Below are 24,025 nucleotides of genomic sequence, written 5' to 3'. Positions count from 1 at the left end.
CAAAAGAAACAATAAGAGAGGTAAATAGGGAGCCTACACCCTGGGAACAAATCTTTACTCCTCACACTTCAGATAGAGCCCTAATATCCAGAGTATACAAAGAACTCAAAAAAATTAAACAATAAGAAAACAAATAACCCAATCAACAAATGGGCCAAGGACCTGAACAGACACTTCTCAGAGGAGGACATACAATCAATCAACAAGTACATGAAAAAATGCTCACCATCTCTAGCAGTCAGAGAAATGCAAATCAAAACCACCCTATGGTACCATCTCACTCCAGTGAGATTGGCAGCCATTATGAAGTCAAACAACAAGTGCTGGCGAGGATGTGGGGAAAAGGGTACACTTGTACATTGCTGGTGGGACTGCAAATTGGTGCAGCCAATTTGGAAAGCAGTATGGAGATTTCTTGGAAAGCTGGGAATGGAACCACCATTTGACCCAGCTATTCCCCTTCTCGGTCTATTCCCTAAAGACCTAAAAAGAGCATACTATAGGGACACTGCTACATCGATGTTCATAGCAGCACAATTCACAATAGCAAGACTGTGGAACCAACCTAGATGCCCTTCAATAGACGAATGGATAAAAAAAATGTGGCATTTATACACAATGGAGTATTACTCTGCATTAAAAAATGACAAAATCATGGAATTTGCAGGGAAATGGATGGCATTAGAGCAGATTATGCTAAGTGAAGCTGGCCAATCCCTAAAAAACAAATGCCAAATGTCTTCTTTGATATAAGGAGAGTGACTAAGAACAGAGTAGGGAGGAACAGCATGAGAAGAAGATTAACATTAAACAGGGATGAGAGGTGGGAGGGAAAGGGAGAGAGAAGGGAAATTGCATGGAATTGGAAGGAGACCCTCATGGTTATACAAAATTACATACAAGAGGAAGTGAGGGGAAAGGGAAAAAAAAAAAAAAAACAAGGGGAAGAAATGAATTACAGTAGATGGGGTAGAGAGAGAAGATAGGAGGGTAAGGGAGGGGAGGGGGGAACGTAGAGGATAGGAAAGGCAGCAGAATACAACAGACACTAGTATGGCAATATGTAAAACAGTGGATGTGTAACCGATGTGATTCTGCAATCTGTATACGGGGTAAAAATGGGAGTTCATAACCCACTTGAATCAAAGTGTGAAATATGATATGTCAAGAACTATGTAATGTTTTGAACAACCAACAATAAAAATTAAAAAAAAAAAAAAAGACTAGAAGCAGGCATGCAGGCAAAAAATGAAAATAGTCACCAGGCACAAGCACATGCCTATAATCCCAGTGGTTCGGGAAGCTGAGGCAGGAGGATTGTTGGTTCAAAGCCAGCCTCAGCAACTTAGAGAGTCCCTAAGCAAATGAGTGAGACCATGTTTCAAAATAAAATATAAAAAAGAGCTGGGTGTTTAACTGCCCCTGGGTTCCAAAAAATAAAAAATAAAAAGACAATCACCTAATAATTTGTATCTAAAATAGGTATGAAGAAGGAGGACTGAATATCAGAGACCTCAGAAAGGCAGAACCAGTTTAAGGCAAGTTAGTAAATACGAAAGGGAAAAGAAGTTAAAATAGTAGGTTTTTCACTGTACTGACTAGAAAAAAGGGGTACCATTAACTAGACAGAGAATAAAGAAGAAAAAAGTTATTTGGACAAAGAGAGACAAACTACTATGACTTGAGACATGCTAAGTTAAAAAGTCTACAATGCACATAGGTTCAGATGTACAAGGCTGACAAGGAGGATTTGGAAATCATCAGCCTATGGAAGACAGATGAAGCTCTCACCTAACTATATACTTAACAAGGGTGAATTTTATGTTGTATAAGGCATACCTCAAGAAAGATGTTTCATTATGAACGTGGGAGCAGCTATATTAATATGAGGCAGTAGTTCATAAGAGTAGGGGTAAAGATGACCATTTTATACAACACATACTGTTTACTGATTTAAAGCATACAATTCAGCGGCTGTTGATATATTGGAAGAATGACCACTCATTTGATTATACTTTTGACTTCTTTCACCCATGATTATTGGGTCAAATTATGATTTTAAGTGTTTTAAATTTCCAGATATCTGGAGATTATTCAGTATCTTCATCTCATTGATCTTTATTTTAATTCCATTGTAACAAAGAACATACTTTATATTGTTTGAGTCCTTCACTTGTTTTATGGCCCACAAAATGGTCTATGAACGTACATCTTCATTTGAATATGAACATGAATTTTGCTTTTGGGTAGAGTGCTTCATAAACATCCATTAGGTCAAGCTGGTTGATAATGTTAAAGTCCTTTATATTCTTACATATTTTCCTTCTACTTTTTTTTTCCAATTCTTGAGTGAATGGCATTGAAATTATCACAAATTATCAATATTAGGAATGAGAGAAATGACATAACTATAATCTGACAAATATTAAAGTGAAAGAAAGTATATCAACTTTATACCAAAATTCATCAATTTATATCCCTTGTTTAAAAAAATCCTATTCAAATAAACTCAAGAAATAGATTACCTCAATAGTCAACAGCCTATAATCTATTTTAAAAAACTGAATGTATAAAAACTTTTCTCATATACACCAAAAAAAAAAAAAATCCACTTCTAGTTCATATTATTTCACTAGTGAAGTATACCAATGATTTTGGTCAAAATTAATAGCAGTTACACAGAAACTCTTTCAGAAAACTTCCCAACTCATTTTATGAGACCACTTTACCTTGATACAGAATCAGACAGATAGAGTAAATAAAATTAGAAACTAATTAATATCCCTCATGAACAGAGAAATCCACTAGTGGAATTATATAATAAACAATGACCCAAATGGTGTTTAATAGTCAAATATCAAACAATGTAGCAGACTTAGAAAAATGATAATATCATCACCCCAACTGAGGCAGAAAACACACTTGAGAAAAATTAAATATTCACCCGACTTTAAAAAAAAAAAAAAAAAAACTCATCAAACTAAGAATACCAGTGAACTGATATAAGCATCTGTATAAAATCTATGGCTGACATCAAAGTTACTGGTGAAAAACAGAACAATTTCTTGCTAGAATCAAGACCAAGGGAAAGATACCCACTCTCACCACATCAACTCAATAACACATCAGACACTCTATGGAAAGTGTAATAGAGCACAAAAAAATAAAATAAAAGCATGTAGATTACAAAGGAAAGAATAAAGCTGTATTCGTTGATAGGAAAGATGATTATGTAAAAATTCTGTGGAATCTACAAAAAAAATTTAAAAAACAAAGCCATAAAATACAGTAAGTTAGTTTTGTAAGATAGATCATTGAACAACAGTCAATATTAACAAATCAGATGTATTTCTATTTACCAGCAAAGGAAAAAAAAAGCAAAATTTTAAAAATATCACTTAAAATAGCATTAAAAAATGTGAATTGCTTTAAAAAGTTTAAGAAAGATGTGTTAAGACCTATATGTTGAAAACTATGAAACACGGCTGAAAAGAAATTACAGAAAATCCAAATAAGTAAAAAGTTACATAGCATGTTTGTAAACTGAAGACTCGATACTGTTAGGATAAAAATTCTCCCAAAATTAATCTACAGATTTGATGCAATCCAAACAAAAGTATCAGCAGGCTTTTTCAGAAAAATTAGAAAGATGATTTTAAATTTATATAGAAATGCAACCAAGAATAGCCAACTTTTAAAAGAGAAAATAAACTGGAGGCTTAAGCTACCTGATTTCAAGACTTAGTATAAAGTTACAGTTAAAAAGACAATGCAGTAGTAGCATAAAAATGCACAATTAAGTACAAAAACAGATTCATTCATATATGGTCATTTAGTTTTAAACAAAGGTGCAAAGAAAATTCAACAGAAAAAGTCTTCATTTTCACAAATGGTGTTGAAACAACTAAATATCTATACAATATAATACTGTGTGCAATTCACAAAGGAAATTATCTTGTATAGTGAACTAAAAAAAAAAAAAACAATTAAGTTACAGTGTTGGGCTAGGACTGTGGCTCAGTGGTAGAGCACTTGCCTAGCATGTGTGAGGCACTGGGTTTGATTCTCAGCATCACATATAAATGAATAAATAAATAAATGTCCATTGACAATCAAAAAAAAAAAAAAGTTGCGGTGAAAAAGAATGGCTCCAATCGGGATCCAGTTTTAAGATTCCCTGAGAGTAAGGATGATGTTTCAAAAGTCTAGTGATAATCTTTTATTTACTTAGGCTATAATCTACAGATTAACTGATAAACATCAGTGAATTCTGCTTAATGATCTGTAGGGTCAGAGAAATTTGAAATTTACATGATCTGGAACAAGTTAAATTCTATACCTCCGTCTGCTGGGCTGTAAAATGTAAACAATATCTCCTATATAGAACTAAATGTCAAATACCTTAACTTCTAAAGAGTGACTATCTTGCACTTTGGGGGAATTATACTCTGGGACAGAAGCACATTCTTCTTCATCTTTAAAAGCATCTAGCAACTCAAACAGATCAGTATCAGGTCTCCTTCCTACTTCTTTAGGCTAGAAATGTATTAGGATCAGTAACACTGGTTCTCTAATGTTTTTCTACTCTATCATAGCTGTGTACCTTTCGCCTATAAAAATGGGAAAACAAATTATCTTCTCTTCTTAGGCAATCCCTATTTAAATTAAAGACCCAGCCTCCCTTACCAGCCCTGATGCCTTTAAAAATACCCCATGCAACTCTGACCACCCTCTAAATAGATTCTGTATTTTCATACCTTCCAGACTATGCACATTAAACCCTGGAATCTCCTTTACTTCTACCTTGATGAGTTTATGTTCATATCTTAAGAATTCCATTCATGTTATCACTATCCAGAATTCTCTAGGTTTTCCAATATTATTAAAACTTAATTTCAGAAATCACTCTGGAAATAGAGGTATCCAGTGTCATGAGGTAGCAATGCCATAACCAGTGCTTGGTGATTAGCAACAATGACAATGGAACCTAATTATTCCTTAAACTTCACTGTGGTTCTGTCTGGCTTTGTTTAATGAAGTCTGGCTTTACTTAATAACTATTTTCTAAACCTAGTTCTCCAGACTTTAAATTCAACTCTGAAAGCCACCCAATATCCTTCCAATAAATACATTTTTTGCACGTGTTACAGTTGATTTCTACTATTTGTATCAAAAAGATTCCTTTCTGTAATTCTTATACTGTGAATGGAAAATATTCTAGGAATAAAACCAGGCTTTTGACTCCCCGCCCCACCAGCACTTGCTAAGGCAATACAATTAAAATAAAATGGAAAATGCTGACCTACCAATACCACTAAAAAACTGAGAAGAATCCCACCTATATGCTTAAAACCCCAAGTTATTCTGAATATGGCACAGATAACAAGGTGACATGTAGGAAGGTAGTCAACCAGCCCATAATTACTATTTACTATTACATACTCAAAAAGAAGGCACTTCCAAGCATCTGGGAAGAGATCTGGCATCTAGCAAGGCACTCAGCTACATAGTCTACTGTTTTCTTCTATTTATACACCTGGGTTAAAAACTGGTATGTGCTCCAGCACAGGCTAAAAAAGTCTGTCTTGGTCACTTCTGGGAAGAAACCCTCCTGTTCATCTACCTGAGGAGACTGCAAGTCATAAATAAAATTCTGCAAAACCCTGAACCAGAAGGCTTCACAAGTGAACTCCACCAAACATTTAAAGAATTAACACCAATCAGTCTTAAACTTGTCATTAAAATAAAAGAAAAGGGAACACTTCCTAATTCATTCTATGGAGCCATTATTATCCTGACACCAAAGCCACCCAAATGCATTCCAAGAAAAGGAAAACTAAAGACAAATCTCTTACAAGTGCAAAAATCCTCATTAAAATACCAGCAACTGATTCCAACAGCATTATACACCATGAGCAAGTGGACTTTATTCCAGAAATCCAGGAATGACTCAATATAAGAAAATCAACAAATGTAATGCAACACATTAATACAATGAAGGGAATAAAACACAGCAGCATCTGAATTGACACAAATAAGTAAACAAATAAATTTTTTAAAAACATCTGACAAAATCCTATATCCTTTCATAATAAATATACTCAACAAACCAGAAATAAAAAGAAACTTCTTCACCACAAAGAAGCTAATATTATCCCTAACAATAAAAGACTGACAACAAATTCTCTTCCTAAGATGAAGAATAAGACAGATATTCACTTTTACCACTGCTATTTAATACCAGAGTAATCAGTCAAGAAAAAAAGGCCTCTAAATTGGAAAGGAAGAACTAAAATTATTCACAGATTATATAGAAAACCCCACAGAATCTACAAAATAACTATTAGAGTTAATAAATGAGTTGAGCAAAGTTGCTGGGTATATAACCAACACCCAGAAATTAGTTGTGTTTCTACATACCAAAAATGAAAAATCAAAAAGGGGATTTAAAAGTCATATTTGCACAATTCACAATAGCCGAACTATGGAACCAGCCTAGGTGTCCATCAACAAAAGAATGGATAAAGAAAATGTGGCATATATACACAATGGAATTTTATCCAGCCATAAAGAGAAATGAAATTGTCATTTGCAGGAAAACAGACAGGACTAGAGACCATTATGTTAAGTAAAATAAGCAGGTCAAGGATCATATGCTTTATCTCATATGTGGAAGCTGGAGAGGAAAAAGAAAAAGAATGGGGTGGTGGGGGTGGGGGCAAGAGGGTTAGGGATCTCATGAAAATCAAAGGGAAATCAGCAGAGGAAAGAGACCAAGGGCAAGGAGTTGGGGAGGGAGTGAGGGAGGGAGGAAGTACTGAGGAGTGATACTGGACAAATGCTACTGTTACACTGTGTGCAGGTATAAATATGTAACAACAAATCCCATCATTATGTACAACTACAATTGACCAATTAAAAAATGTGGGGAGAAAAAGTCACATTTACAATAGTATGCAAAAAGAGTAGCACACCTAGGAATACATTTAATAAAAAAAGGTAATGAAACATTTGAGACTGAAAACTACAATCACTGCTGAAAGAAACTAAACTAAAGAAGGCCTAAATAATAGAAAGACCTCTTCTGGTCATATTGTCAAGATGATAATAGTACCCAAAGCAATCCACAAATTCAGAGTAATTCCTTATCAAAATTCCAACAGCTATCTTTGCAGAACTTCAAAGTCTACCTTCAAATTCATAAGGGACTGCCAGCAGTCCCAAATAACCAAAACAATACTGAAAGAGTAACAAAGCTAGAATATCCACACTTACCAATTTCAAAACTTACTACAAAGTTACAATAATGAAAACTATTGTGTATAAAAACAGACATGGAACAGAAATGGAACAGAACAGAGTCCAGAAATAAAATCTACTTCTATATAGCCAACTGATTTTCAACAAGGTTGCATGCAAATCCATTCAACGGGGAAACCAGTTTCTAAAATGGTCATCAAAATTATCTTGCATTCTTTTATTATTCTTAATTAATGAGTTTTAATTGTACAAATTAATGTTTTTCACTGTGACATTCTCATACATACAGAGCTTTGATCATATCTACCCTCCTTACAACCCTCTTGTCCTCCTCTCCCCAATCTATTTTTCCTTCCCTAAAAGTCCCACTTCTACTTCCAAGTCGTTTTGGTTTTGTTTTTGTTTTTCTTTCCTTGTAATTTCCACAAGAGAGAAAATATGTAATGTTTATTTTACTTCACCTGGCTTATTACACGTAACATTATGTCCTCTGATTCCATTCTTTTTGCAAAATGGGGACTGTCATCCCAGAAGCTCAGGAGGCTGAAGCAAGAGGATTGCAAGTTTGAGGCCAGCCTCAGCAACTTAATAAGTCACTTAAGCAACTAAGTGAGACCTTGTCTCAAAATAAAAAAATACAAACTGGATGTGGCTAGGTGGTTAAGCAACCCTGGGTTCAATCCCTGTGATCTCCCCCCGCCCCCCAAAAAAGTAAAAAGACAGCAGAAAGGGAAGAAATACTTGCAAATCACATATCTAATAAGGATCCATAGTCCCAAAGACATAAAGAACTCTTACAACTCAATAAGGAAAAACCACCCAATTCAAAAAATGGACAAAGAACTTGAATGGACATTTCTCAAAAAAAAAGATATACAATGGCAAGCAAATACATGGGGGAAAAATGTTATCACCTCATTAGTCATTAGGGATTTGCAAGTCAGAACCACAATGAGATACCATTTCATAACCCTGGAACGGATATAATGAACATTTTTAAAACTGGGTAATAACAAGTATCAAAGAGGGTATAAAAAAGGAAATTAGAATCTTTGTACATTGCTGGTAGAAATGAAAAATAGTTCATCTGCTGTGGAAAACAGTTTGGCAGTTTCTCAAAAAGTTAAACAAGAATTACCATATGATCCAGCAATTCCACTCCTAGGGAAACACCCAATAAAACTAAAAATAAGTATTTAAATCCATTTGTGAACATGTTCACAACACTACTTATCATTGTCAAAAAGGTGATAACAACCCAAATGTCCATCAGCAGATGACTGCACCAACAAACTGTATATATATATATACAAAGTGAAATATTATTTTGCCATAAAAAGGAATGAAGAAATAAAGAGATGGAACAATGTATATGAACCTCAAAAACATGCTAACTGAAAAAATTCAGACACAAAGGGTCTTACATCACATGATTCCATTTACATGCAATACACAGACCACAAAAATCCATACAAACAAAAATTAAACCAGTGGTTGCCAGGACTGAAGAGGGCAGGGGTAGTGAGGAGAAAGAGTGAGGAGTATTGATCAATGGAAATGATGTTTCCTTTTGAGGTGATGAAATTGTTTCAATAGTTGCACAATATTGTGAATATACTAAAATAGTCACTTTAAAATGGTTATTTTAAATTAAGAAAATTTTACCTGATAGCTGGGCACAGTGGCACATACCTATAATCCCAGCAGCTTGTGAGGCTGAGGCAGTAGGATGGCAAGTTCAAAGCCAGCCTTAGCAACTTAGCAAGGCCCTAAGCACCTTAACATGACTCTGTCTCAAATGGGCTGGGATTATGGCTCAGTGGTGGAGTGCTTGCCTGGCACACATGAGGCACTGGGTTCAATTTGCAGCACCACATATAAATAAATAAAAAAGGTCCATCAATAACTAAAAAAAAAAATTTAAATACTGGCAGGATGAGAGCATTTCTGCTATTAAAAAAAGAGGGGTGGGGTATTAGGGATGTGGTTCACTGGTTAAAAACCCTGGGTTCAATCCCTGTTTTGGGGGTGGGGGGTAAGAAGGGGTTGGGGGGGGGATTTAACTGATAAAAATAAAATACTATGAAAGAGCTTAAGAATTAAGAAGGTCAAAAACAACTTTGAAGAATAAGACAGAAAAATGCAGTTTATCTAATATGAACTTATCTAAAGCTATCCTTATCAAAACATAACATGTTGTTCAAAAGGAAATATATGAAAGAACAAAGAGATTAGAAAACATAGAAATATATGGAAAATATTATATAGTAGAAACGGCAAAACAAATTCATGGAAAAGGAAAGACTCTTCGTTAAGTAACACAGAGACAAATGGATGCCCATGTGGAAAAATATAAATTCAGTCCCTAATTCACCATAAACAAAAATCAATACCAAATAGATTAAATCCCTAAATATTAAAAAAAAAAAATTTAAACTACTAGCACTAAAAACATGGGAGACTATAATTCCTGGAACATTTTCCCTACCTTAAAAAAAAAAAGAAAAAAAATAGTAAGACCATAAAAGAAAATATTGACAGTTGCAATTATATTAAAATTTAAAACTTTCGTAAAACTAAAGACACAAAATATAAAAATGAAATACCTATAGCAAGGAGAATTTATCCAGAATGTCGAAGCAATTTCTACAAATGAATAAGGAAAAAGCAAAACAACCCAAGAGAAAAATTAGCAAAAAAAAAGTAAAAAAGCAACTAAGAGATTAAAAAACCTAAACAACCAGTAAGTATATTAAAAGAAATTCTCACCTCATTAATAACTAGGGAAATGTAAACTAAAATTGGCAAAGAGTTTTAAAATCTAGTAATACTATGGTTTGTGAGATATGGGTAGCAGTGAAAATGATAGCTCTGAAGTGTCACGGTTTATTAGTAACAAAATTTAGAGTCAATGCTGAACATAACCTATAATCCAGTAATGAATTCTACGTTTGCAACTTGGCAGAAAACACATGTGCCTAAGAATACATGTAAAGAAATGGTTTTGCAGGGAGGAAAAAAAAAAAAAAGAAAAAGCAAAGAAATAAACCTAAAATGATCCATCATTAGTAGAACATACAGATATTTTGAAGTTCACTCATATAGTGGAACAACCTAAATGAATATAAACTAACATTAACATACACAAGCAGCAAAGATGCCGCTGGAAAAAAAAACCCTGTAGGATAATTTATTATGTTTAAGAACATGTACTAAAAATGACTGTCCAAATGAGGATAAAGATTTACTTTGAGAAAGCAAGAAGGTTAATCTTCAGCTAACATAAGGAAATGTTTGTATATAACAAAGCTAAATAGTGCATCAACCTTCACTAATTTTCTGTTGATGTTTTATAGATGCTTACAACTTTTATTAAAAAATGACACAGAGGACTTAACCTATGATATATTAAAATACACTATTATAAAACTATTAAAACCGGCAAAGCAAAAAATCTCTGACATATCAGGAACATTTATTTAATCTTCTGTTGACAGACATTTGGATCATTTACAACATGTCATGTTACAGCTTCAAGGGATATTCCGGAACATTTCTTTGTGCACTGATGTACTTTCCCAAGGATAAGTTCCTGGAAGAATTATTAAATCTAAAGAATATGCACTTTAGGGGCTGGGGTTGTGTCTCAGTAGTAGAGCATTTGCCTCACATGCATGGGGCATTAGGTTCAATCTTCAGCACCACATAAATAAATAAATGTATTATGTCTATCCACAAATAAAATAATAATAATTTTTAAAAAAATATTCACTTTAAATTAGTTGATATAGCTACACTGCTCTTCATGAAAATTCTATTAATTTATATTTATAAGAGTTCACAAGAGAAGACAACTACTTAATGTTCACCTTCTTCGCCTATTTAACTGGAGAAGAAAAAAATCAAGGTCATGAAAAGGTAAATGTTTATTAATGCCATATTTGTATAACTTATCCAAAAAGTTCTTGTTAAAACATGAAGAATAGAAAAGAACACTTTTAATGGTATCTCTCAATATTAAAGTTAGAAAATTAAAGTCTTAAATCAAAGAAAATTGTGCCTCAGGAGTAGTATGAGTCTCCACAGGGCCTGAGGCCTCAATTACTCAAGGACCCCATTTTCCACAGAATCTATCCTAACATGTTAGGTAACAAATGAAAAAGTATGCTTGCTAACCAGAGCTCAAAATAATATCTAGAAACACTTTTGTAAAAACACCCTTTACCTTCAGGCTTGCAAATAAAATGCTTAATAAATTATACTTTTAAACTAATGAGAAATAAGAATATATAAACAGTCTTTTCATTCATTTCCACTTTTTAAATCTGTACAATTTCATTATGTAAATAATCAGATAACATATAAATTTTAGTAATTCTAAAATGATTTTGAAACAATTTTTATACAAAATGACATTAATTCCTATTTAGTAGACTACATTCTATCTTCACAGTATTTGTGATGTTGAACTAAATTACCACACACTCATCAGAGTTCCCTATTTCATAAAATTATTTGTTTCATATGCATGAACTGAAAGAAAAGACTTAATCAATTCCCTCATTTCATAAATAAGGATATTAAGGTATAGGAAAATTTAACAGCTTATCTAAATACACTTCAACAACAAAGGACCAGGCTGAAACTAGAGCCCCTACCTAACTCTTTAACACTGAACCCAATGTTCTTTTAAATATATAATGATGCCGTCCCTCTGGACCATATTACATTCCAAGACAGATCAATGGAAAACATAACCTTTCAAGATGATTTATCATAAAGAATGATAAATCCTAAAACCCAGTCTGAATAATGAATCTCCAGTTCAGGTTTCATTTCAACCATGTTCCAATAGGAAAAAATTTCCAGCAAAAATTCAAATAATCACCATTATTTACAACTATAATGCACCAATCAAAAAAAATGGGAAAAAATTCAATGGCAAGCAAAAATAACTTTTCTGACAGAATTTGCAGAGTTAGGGAAAATTAAAGTAGCAAAATGATTTTCCTAGCCAAAAAATATGTAAATTCAGTCCAAACTATAAGTTAAATATTTTTATAATGTTCAAAACAACAGTGAACATAACGTTTTCCCATTAAAAAATCAATTAATGCTTATCATATACTACTGATTCCTAGTAGACAATTAACTTCAATGTGAACAACTCAGCTTTTCATACCTATAAAAATTTTACAGCATTCATACCTATAAAAATGAAATCAATGATACCTAATTTATAGATCTCATATGAAGTTTAAAGAGGATTAAATATATGAAAAACTCATCACATATTCTCTATTGTTTTCCTTTTTTCTTGAAGTGGCAGAAATTCACTGTAGGGTCATGCAGAATGTTTCAGATACATTTACAGAAATAAATTTGTCATGGATAGGGCCAAAATTAATTATTTCTAATCTGTTATTCTTTTGTATAAAGGGCCTTTATTAAAGACTGTATTATCAATTTCAGGCATCATTCTTCCTACTTTTGCATTTTCTCTCTCAATGCTTTCTTGCAATTCTTTTATACTCAGGGAATCTGTCATCTTACTGCAGACAATATTTATTCAGTAGAAATATACTTTTATTAAGGATCAAATGTACTTCAAGCATTAGAAAAACAAAGATAAATAAATATAGTCATTTGTTCTCAAAAGAATTCATGTCCTATTAAGGGAGACAGATAAGTAAGCAAATGACTATAAAATGCTTTACATGTGTAATCACAGATGATACATATGAAACATTTAATTTAAAAAAAGACTACAGAATGGCAGGCAAGCTAAAGTAATTCATCTATATGTGAATTTGGGCTATTTCAGCTATTAATAACTAAAATTATATTAACAAGAATGCTGAAGGTCAAAATATACTATTAGGAATCGATATTAAACAAAAATAACTCAAAATATTTCAGTACAGATTTACAATATTAAAGTACAGATTTACAATAAAAAGTGACGATTAAAAATAAAATCTTAAACTATGCTATAGAAGTTATATAATCAATACAAAGCAATGTTAATATTTTGGACTATTAATACTTTAATAAGAGAGCCAAGTAAATATTAGTAAATAAGAGAAAGTAAATATTTCTAACTCTACAACTCTTCTTATGAAATCCAATGGAAATTATATAGAGGCTATTATAGCTTTTAGAGTAAACAAACTATTTGAACAAATTTTATTTCCTTGAATTATTTAACTACATTCAATAAATACTGTTCACCTATTATGGGCATTTTATATTGTTAATTCCTAGAATATCCAATACTCACTATAACCAACATGAAAATCAGAACTTATACCCTGGCATTTTGCATTTTAACCATGCCACACTAATAGTCTATTCCTAAGGAGAAGAATGAAATACATACTAATAAATTTGGCATTTTATTAAAAAACTGCTGAACAAATAAAATAGCAAAGTCATGGTTATTTTGTTTTGGATCAAAATTTGACTTTAAATATAGAGTATGCGAAATGTCATCTAATGAGTAGTTCTCAAATACAGCTTCCTCCAGATTATCATAATATTTGCAAAAGGCACAGAAAATAATGTTTAAAAAAAAAAACCTAAAAACTATCAAAACAATAGCCATTATGAATTTTTACATCAGAATCTGGAAGAACTCTCCACTAACCCATAACTTTCACAAAAACCAAGCCTTACTTTATCTTCATAGAACAAAAAATACCTGACTATGGACTGGGGATATACAGTGGCAGAGTGCTTGCCTAGCATGCGTGAGGCCCTTGGTTCAGCACTAAAAAAAAAAAAAGAGAGAGAGAAAAGAAAGAAAGCCTAAACTACTACACTATCCCAGTTGTTCCTTATCTCAGTCACTGGTCTGTCCCAATGAGAAGATGGAAAAGAGACCTCTATGCAGTCAGAGCACTGTTGAACTTTCTTTTCCACTTAGTCCATTCCAAACCTAACTATGTTCTTGTGGGAGGACAAAAGGAAGAACCACCACAATCTGGGTGGTGACAGACAAGACAAAAAGAATCTTAGTGACTGTCTATCCTGCAAACAGAAGGACAAGACAAAAAAAAAAATCTTAGTGACCATCTATCCTGCGAACTCTACTCTAACTTTGGAAATTACATAAAACCTACTCTAGTACCAAAAGAGTTGAGACTACTAAAAATGCTACTTATCATCGACAGAACAGAGGCAAACAGACTGAGAGCTGAAAGATCAACTTTTCTCCAACTACAAAGCTAGAAAGGTATTCACTCAATACTATATTTAAAAATCAATAAATAATATAGCAAAGGCATCTACACCACTCTGTTGTTGACAAATGTCAAGTATAAACAAATAGTAAATAATTCAAATCTAAGTAAAGAGAAATAGGAAAATACTCAAGAGCCAAGTGGGGGCAATAAATTACAAGGGAAATATAATATCCAAAAGACTTATTAGAGAATAAAACAATGAAACCAAGGAGCAGAAAGTCTTAAGTTGAGAACAGGATAGAGGCGGGGGGAAAGGCACAGAAGAGAAATGAGATAAGGAAAGATGGCATGAAAACTAAAATTGCAACAGTCAGATTTAAAATCTGTACTTTTTTTTTTTTTTTTCCTTTTTTGGTACCAGGGATTGAACTCAGGAATTGAACCACTGAGCTATATCCCCAGCCCTATTTTGTGTATTTATTTAGAGACAGGGTATCACAGAAATGCTTAGCAACTTGCTTTTGCAATCCTCCTGCCTCAGTTTCCGGAGCCACAAAATCTGTACTCTTGTAATAAAAGACAAAACTCCAAATCATGGTATAAAGAACTTAAAAAACTCACTAAAATTCAGTGCAATCTGTACCAGCCACTTTAAAAATGCAGAAGTCTTAGGTGACTAAAAGCTACTGCGTTGGCCAGCCCCGGTTTAGAACAATTATGTCTAGAACAAAGCAACTTAACTAATTAGTAGAACCAAGATGCAACTTTAGGTCCTCCTTACACCAAAGCCTATATGTTCTTCCCTTGGAGGAAACTAACAGAGGTACTCATATTCCTGAACCTCAAATATTCAATTTAGACTAACAAAATTCTGACTAGAAGAGGAAACTTACTGGATGTTCAAATAAGTTTTTTTTTGAAACACACACATACACTCACATGCACATACACAGAGTTTATTATATAAAGCCATTATATAAACAAATGCCACTTTCAAAAATGAAAATTATAATTATGTCTTTTACATACACAAATTATGATGATATTGCAACAACATTGATGTATATTATAACCAATTCCCATATGAGGTACTTTAAGTCACAAATGCTACAAATGACCATAATCAACCCAAATTACATGTCATTACCACCTTCAAGGTGGTAATATATATTATACATAATATATAAAATACAGTTTGAAAACTCTGGGTTATTTGTATACTACTTAACAGAAGGAAACATACTTGTTTCCTCATAAAAATATACTATCAATTGAATAAATTCAGGTGCTAAATATAGTACAAATATGACATAGATATATAAAATATAAGTAATATAAATAAATATAGCCCATGGCCATACAACCCAGAAACCTCTAAGTTAACCTGGACTACCTCCTCCTCCTCCCTCAGTCCCCATATTCCCACCAACCACGACTTTCTACAAAACCGAACAATTTAACATCTCTTAAATTAATCTCTTTTCTTCACTAATTTCTCACCTCCCCACATCACCACTGTAGTTTAAGTCAATATCCTCTGTGACCTAACCCCTCCTATCTGGTTGCCCTCCTGAACAAAAGAGATTGTTTACTTTTTAAAAAAATATAAAATGAGCATGTCATACCCTTGCATCAATATCTTCCCATTAATACACTTGTGATAAAGACCAAAATACTAAATAGAAAACCTTCCAGGTTACTGCCTAGGGATTACAAACTCAAAAACAACCAGGTTAAATATTGATTCGTTTCATTTACTTATTTGACACCTTAATTGAGTGGCATAAAATGAAGAGCACGTGCCCCTCTAGAGGGAGCAGTTGCTGCCAGATTTGAGCTGAGAGTTACCATCAGAATATGCAAACTTGGATGCTACCCAGTCCTCTATCTAATCTTTTAAAAGAAATCAGAAACCCAGAATTTCATGTGAAATCTCCTGATCTGAGAATGCTGGCAACTACTTCAAACTTCTGTAATGTTAAAGAGGCCCAAAAAACATGCACACAAGCCAAATCACACCTCTCATCTAGTCTCCTCACTTGGCCCCACACAGTCCCTCTCTACATCAACCATACTTTAACACTGAGCAGATCCTCAATGACCTTAAGCTGTTTTACCTTAGGGGTCTCACAAGTGTCACCTCTTTGGCCACTTCTCCCCTCCCCCCTCCCCTCTTTATACTTCATTTAGTGATTTCCTACTCAAAGTTTCTGAGCCCTTGCTTCCCAATGAAGCCTCCCTAATTGTCACTGCCCTGTACTCCCACTCCATATATTAAGTAACTCTAACTCCATTATGTGCTGTGATCACAACTTCACTGCACTCATTATGCTTCGAAACCAACATTATTTATTTAATGCCCATCATCCCTCCTAAATAAGGAAGCTCCATATAAATAGGGCCTGGCAGCTCACATGCAATATACATTTGCTGCTAACAGTGGTATGGTTATAAAATGTTCCTTTAGACAATAAGATTCTAGTGTACTTTTAAGATATAAACCAAACGACACCCAACTTTTCAGGAACATATACAATATTTAAAGCAGAGTCCAAATTAAAATATTCAACTATAATTATGATTACTGATAATAATAGCTAAAAATGTATGGTTAATTAAATAAATGCTAGGAACTACGTTGAGTGCTTTGCATGTATTATTTGATTCAATATGACAACCTACAAAATAGATGCTACTGTCATACAGAGGAAACAACTTAGGCATAGAGTTTAAAAAGATCCCACATCTAATCAGTTGCAAACTATAGTATGAACCCATGTGTTCCAGAGAGTAAACATCAAGCTACTATACTAAATGATCCATTAGTAAAGAAACACCAGTCCAAGAAGTATCTCCTAAGTACTGTTAATAAGGAATAAGGACCATGCTTATTAAAGTAAGGTTCCTCATGCCTCTCCCCAAACACTTCCACACACACACAAAATTAAGATAAATTGTCAATTTATGCCTTCTAAATTAAGCTTTTTATCCACACCCAAAATATGGATGATCCCAGTACCAACCAATTCTGTGGGGATGTCATCTTTCTGAAATATTTTAATTAAGTTAATATTTACATATTAATTTGATGTTTTGTGTTTCCACATTTTAAACTTAATTTAAAATTCATTTCCTTCTCACAGAATTTTTATCACTATGGGCTACATTTCCAGATGAGAGTAAGCATAAAAAAACACACTAAAAAAATAAAATTATATAACCACAGAAATTATATATATATATATATATATATATATATATATATATATATAAGCTAATACAGAGATCCTTCACTAACTGAACTCTATTCAAATTCTCACTTTCCAAAATTCAAGAACCAAAAAGATTCCAATAAATTTTCACATGCATCATTTGCTATCTGAGTTCTTACTCTCCAAAAATCAGAATTTGGGTCACAAACCACCCTTTGCCATCAGAACTCTACATCCAATCTCCAAATTTAGGAACCTAGGAATTTTAGATAGCAAGAATATATATACATGTATGCATGGGCTATATAAATTAAAGAATTCTTACTTATACAATTTAAGCAAACTTTTTAAACCTGAATAAATGCAAATATATTTCACTCAAATTTTTAATTTCAACTACTATGTGATGTTTTAAACTGAAAATTGCCCATATTTATTTAAACTTTTAGATCACACAATATAAAGGAAACCGCTTAGTTTATGACAGCTTACTGTTAATAAAAAATAATGTTAATGCATGGCTGTGACAAAGAGCTTGGATGCTAGTCCTAAATAATATATATTTTAAAAACATTCATCATAGTTTATATAAATAAAATGGGAAATAAGATCTTCAAGGAAAACTACTTTGCTAATTTTTCAGTAACATTTCATAGATCACATTAGACTTTTCTCGAAGTCACAAAAAGCAAAATGAAAGAAACAATCTACAAGAATACAAAAGTTGAAAATAGCAAAAATCCCCAAATAACTTAGTTATAGAAGAATGGTATGAAAAATGTAGAACTACTCCAAAAGGTTCAACTAAAAGTCAAAGAATCATCAATCAAGTAATGAATTAAATAGTTTAAGAAACGGGAAAAACAACATTACAACAGTGTATTTTCCCAAGTATTGAACTTGGACTCACACTTTTTCAAAATCATCATGCTCGATTAAAAGTTAAAACTTAACATAAGCTGAAAACTGAATTCAAGCATGTGACTTTTCTTCATACTCAAAAATTATTTTCAAAAATAAATGGGATAGGTTTAGAAAAAGTAAACTACTTCCCAAAGTCTTCTTTTGAGTAAAAATATATAAATGATTTAAAGGGATTGTAACTAAGGCTTTGAATTCATCCTAATTTGGCTACAATCTCCAAGAGCTCGCTTCATATTTGGTGATCTGAAAGAATGTGAACCCCTTAACTGACCAATAGTTAAGGCTTAACAGTCCATCTCTTATACTGAAACAAAAAGATCAGAGAAAAAAATAAATTATGAGGGAGGGAAAAACCTAAATCTATCCACAAGATTCCCAAAGTGAATGACTTGATAATAGCTAACTAAACTGATTCCATATGAAACACCAACACACAGTCCCTGAAAATAACAAAAAGCAGGATTTTTTTTTTTTTTACCATGTTATATTCCGGATATTCTTCCCATGTTAGTCATTTACAAAGCTAAGATTCACTACTAAGTTTTAAACTGTAAGCCAGAGATTTAGAGCCCTTTGGGAGAGCAAACACATGGGAGCTGTCAATGTACTGATTCCACATGGTGACATGATGAGTGAATGCAATACGTTCTTGATAAACTGTAGGCACAGCATATGCCATTATTTCTCTAGGTTGTTTTCAAACCTCCATTCCCAATTGTCAACATCAAACAACACTGAACACAAGCATTACTCTTATTAAAAAATAAACAAAGGAGCTGGATTTGAAATGGGACTCTAGCAATCTTTCCAGTCCACGATTCCACTCAGTTTTAAACTAGCAATGCAACTCTTAGGACTCTTTTACATTTTACTGCCCAAAAAGAAAAAAAGAAAGAAAAAAAAAAAAAAAAGCACCACCATATTACATGCAATGACTGTACCTTGCTCTGCCAAATGTGAACACCAGAATTTCTGAAATAAACAAACCTGTGTCTATGTTCATCAGGTCCATGGATCAGGAAGACTCCAGGGTTTTTAGCCCCTTTGCCGGCATCTACGTGAGGAATTAACACATCTTCTAAACCCAGGTCAAAGCGTTTGTGTTTGGAAGAGTCTGGAAGGAAGAAAAATGCCCCAAAACACAGGGTGATGAAGGCACTAAGAATAAGGAGAAGGATAAACTTCTCGGAAAGTCTCAAGGTGGCCCTGTGATGTGGGAAGGAGGGCGGCCCCAGGTTCAGAGGTGGAATCCGGCGTCCAGACAGGGGCAGCAGGGCTGGGGTAGTCATCGTTTAGGCTCTCGGACGGAATACTTTATAAAGTTCTCATCTTACACCAAATGTACAAGACATCGAACCGTTTTCAAAATCTTGGCCAAAAAAAAAAAAAAAAAAAAAGAATAAACTCAATGTTTCTCCTTTCACAGGAGTGTTGTGCTTTTTAAAAAGGGTATCTCTTTCACGCTCGTCCAACTACATCCGGAAACCTGGGTGGCCTCCCAAACGATCGTTAGTTTTATGTCCTGTGATATCTTCCTGCCATTAGGCTCTGAGGACTTCATCAGGTTATCAGAAGTCTCCTCTTCATTCCTGGGAGGAGATCGGGCAAACCACACTGCAGAAAAGCTGCAAGGTGGGTTCTTCCATCCCCGCACCCCAGTGAGATGCTCAAATGTGGTCTCCCTCCCCAAAGGGGAGGCTGGCGAGGTCCGAGGAGTTGTGCAAGGTCCACTTAATCTCCTCTGACGTCTCTATTCAACGGGCTCTTAACCTTCGCGGTGGCGGGAGAGAAAATGCAGGTCTCCTCGCAAGTCTCCCAAAAGGGAGGAAGATCTCACCTCGCGGGAAAGCCGAGGCAGCGGCGGCGGGTGAAGCCAGCAGGCTGGAGCAGGCGGTCGCCCGCGCCTCGCCACGCCGCCCCGCAGGCTCCGGGCGCCGGGCGCAGCTCCGATGCTGCACCCTCGACGGTCGGCCCGAAGGGCAATCGCGCCTCCAATACCTGAGCCCCGGGAGCCGCCGCTGCACGGTCTGTCAGGGAGCGGAACTTCCTCCTCCGGCGGCCACTGAGCGACCCCGGCGTGTGCGGGGGAGGGGAGGCGCGGCGGCCGCCTCCACCCGGCTCCTCCTCCTCCTCACCGCGGCCGGTTCAGTCGACCCAAGCGCCTGCTCCCCGAGCGAGGCTGCCGCCGCCCCTGCCGTGCCCGGTCGCAGCGACCGGACTCCCGCGCCTCCGCGGCGTGGGAGGAAGCCGGGCCCCGGCCCTCGGTCCGAGAGCCCGGGGCGGGCGCCTGCTCATTCCTCGCTCCGCCCTGGGGAGGCGGGCGGCCGCGGGCGCGCGGGAGCTACCGCGCCTCAGCGGGAAGAGGGTCGGCTCCGGCTCCGGCTCCTTCCTGCCCGGCCGCCGGCCGCCGCGGGGCCCTCCTCCGCGCTGCCTCCGGTAGCTCGTAGCCGCTCGCGCTGGCGGCGGCGGGAGAGGCGGCGCTCCCACGCGGGCGGGGCTGCGGCCCGGGCCTCGTCCCTGTCTCCGTAGGCCCAGAGGGAGCTGAACCGCCGCGGGGCCGACACCCGTTGGGCGCACGCCGTAGAGCAGTCGGGCGGGGGAGCGGGCGACGGGGCGCGGACCGGCCTGCCGGCCCCGACTGGCGAGTGGGCGTCCCCGGGCGGCGGAGTGTGAGGTGCGCGCGCACGCTCCCGGCCCCGGCGCCGCCGCCGCCCCTCCCCCGCCCCGCCGGGCCGTCGCTCCGGCCTCGCGCCGCTGCGGGCTCTGCCGCCAGCCCGCCCGCGCCCCGGAGCGTCCTGCCGCCGGGATCTGGGGGCGGGAGCCGGACGGTTGTCCACCGCGCTGGACCGAGAGCTTCTCCGGAACCCGGAGTTTGCCCCCGCCTTCCGGTGGGGTTGACCGGCATTGGGGCGAGTGGGTGCGAGGCAGGTGACCAAGGTTTTGCTGGAATCTAGGGGTCCTGAGATTGACGGATGCTCATGGCGGAGGTTAACGTTTACTCTTCCAGTGTCGAAGTCCTGTCTGGGGTTATAGACCATTGGTCCCCAGGGTTCAGGAAAAGGGTCTCAAACTTCTTCCATACAGTCTATGGGCACGTTTTTTGGGCACCCGAGGCTCAGTTCATAGAAAGCACCAGCCACGTGCCAGGTTCTGTGTTAAAAGTAAAATGGCAACCTTGTCCTTCCAGTTAGGTTCCCTTCTCAGAAACCCAGTTACCTCCACTGCCCACCCCGTGTGAGAACACCTTCCTCATGGTTCAAGTTCTAGAGCATGTTCTCCTGTCATCTCCTTCAAGCTCCTTACCACCACCCTTCCCCATAAGAGCTAATAGGGATGAATCTGAAGGTGCTAAGACTCAAAACACAGTATGGTTTTAATTCAGGCTTAAAAACAACAGATTGTTCTCTTACCCATGTAATTGAGAAGAACCATGTTGTGATTTAGCCAAAAGTTTTCTGACATATATATATATATATATATACACACACACACACACACACACACACACACGTGTCCAATTACTTTCGGATTTTTATTCCAATATTAAGTTGTCATTCCCTGTACACATCCTTACTGGTGACTGGGGATTTGAGAGGAGGCCCTTAAATAGCAGGGGTGGGGAAAAATATCAGCCTTAGATTAAAAATCAAGCAAAAAAGTCTCATGTTCAATGGCACAATTCATAATTACATTCCAGTCTGCAGGATTTCTAGAAGCTCTGCATATCTAACTACCTACCACATGACAAAAGAAGTTATTGTCATTGACCCTGCTTCACCAAATAAAGACATCTAAGAATGTTAAGGGCCACCTCTTAAGAGTGCCCTATCCAAAGTGAGCTTTGTTTGGACATAGGTTAAAAAAAGTGCCTTCCCAAAGTGTCTTAAGTCTCTACTGTTAAAACTAAGAGCGAAAGGAAAAGAAACACTTTGGTTTCCTACTATTGAGGTTATTATTTTCCATGAGAAATTCAGAGGAAATAAATATTGATCTGATAAATAGCAAGTTATATAAACCTTGAAAAGTAAATATTATCTAGGTTGACGTCAGCAATCATATGAAACCTTCCATAATCTAGCTGACAAGTGTGACATCTGCAAATTCAACCTCATAATTTAAAAGAAATCTTATATGTCCCTCTTTCTCTTTTTTTTTTCATTTGAATCAAATGGGGTATAATTTCTCATTTTTCTGATTGTACAGGTTGCAGAATCACAATGGTCATACAGTCCTCTTTCTCTTTTTGCCCTTGCCTGTTTTGCAAAATTATTTTTCCATCATGAGAGTATGCACAGTTATTTAAATTAGTGATTATTGCAGATGTCCAACTGTAGTCTGCAATTCTAAGGCCATTGATACCATCAGTTATTTTATTATACTCCTACACCAGCATCAGAACCATTTATACATGCACTCACACACACATTCTTCTAGAGCCAAGACTGAATAAAGAATCAGTACTGTTAAAATAAAAGAGCAAGTTGCAAATTCATTCATTAATTATAAGTATATAAAAATATGCACATAAAAGGAATAAAAGAGAATATTTGAAAAAATTATAGCTGATATTACATATAATTTCCCCCCATGTGTTCTCTTTATGTTACATTTATAATTAAATAAGTTAAAAATATGTAAAGAACTGGTACTTGAAAAAGTTAAGGTCTGATTTCAAGAGGTGAAGTTAGTCATATTAGGTAAACATACACACCAGTCCCTCTGAGAGCAATCAACAGAAAACAGTGTGTGAACTGGTGTGTCTGTGTAATCACATATAACAGAGAAGGATTTCATTTCAGAGGGTCTAAAGAGAATATTTCATTTTCAAAGAGTAGTAATACTTTGATCAAAGGTGCAGACAGGATTCCAAAGTAGCAGATAAAGTGGTGATTTCCCTTTTACAAAACTATATAAATTAGTTAATATCGTAGGAGATTAGAGTTACTAAATTATTAACAAAAAATTTAGTCCTACAGATTTCAGAATCCACTCATGTATTGCAATGTAAAAGTTACTTATATTGGTTTAATCATACATTGAATCATCCATTTTTAAAATAATTTTAACACCTTGTATACACACACACACACACACACACACACACAGTCTGCCCCTGTTTTAAGCAAAACTGAAGTCATAGAGTGAAAGAAAAACATAAATAGCTGTAAGCAAAAAAGGCTTTTGATTTACTTACTATTTACTATTTACTTACTATCCTCTTCCTTCATAGCTTAAATTGGTTCCCAAAGTGTCCAAGGAAGATTTAGAGGAGAAATTATCAGACATGACCACTGAACATGTAGGGGAAGAACCAGGCTCTAGTCCTACTTCTTCCACTCTTGGTTTCTTTATGAAGCATTTTCCTCAAAGGTCAGGGATAATTTATAGCTCAAAGCTATGAAGTAATCCAATCAATAAATGGGCTAAAGATCTCAATAGAAGAAT

The 24,025-nt window shown here is 36.0% G+C and overlaps 1 protein-coding gene across 2 annotated transcripts in view; it reads right to left on the bottom strand.

The window, feature by feature from the left end:
• Window positions 1–20,462, bottom strand: part of Man1a2 (mannosidase alpha class 1A member 2) — a 152,445-nt gene extending 131,983 nt beyond the window's left edge. The window contains exon 1 of one of the 2 annotated variants that reach the window (XM_027940237.2): window positions 19,568–20,462. In XM_027940237.2, coding sequence (XP_027796038.1) covers window positions 19,568–19,869 — 302 coding nt within the window. In that variant the 5' untranslated portion in view covers window positions 19,870–20,462. The remainder of the gene's footprint in view (window positions 1–19,567) is intronic. The other variant, XM_071618229.1, reaches the window with a different exon arrangement.
• Window positions 20,463–24,025: the final 3,563 nt, after the last annotated feature.

Source organism: Marmota flaviventris, chromosome 10, assembly GCF_047511675.1.
Source record: "Marmota flaviventris isolate mMarFla1 chromosome 10, mMarFla1.hap1, whole genome shotgun sequence".
Classification (NCBI taxonomy): domain Eukaryota; kingdom Metazoa; phylum Chordata; class Mammalia; order Rodentia; family Sciuridae; genus Marmota; species Marmota flaviventris.
This window is presented reverse-complemented; position numbering and strand designations above follow the sequence as displayed.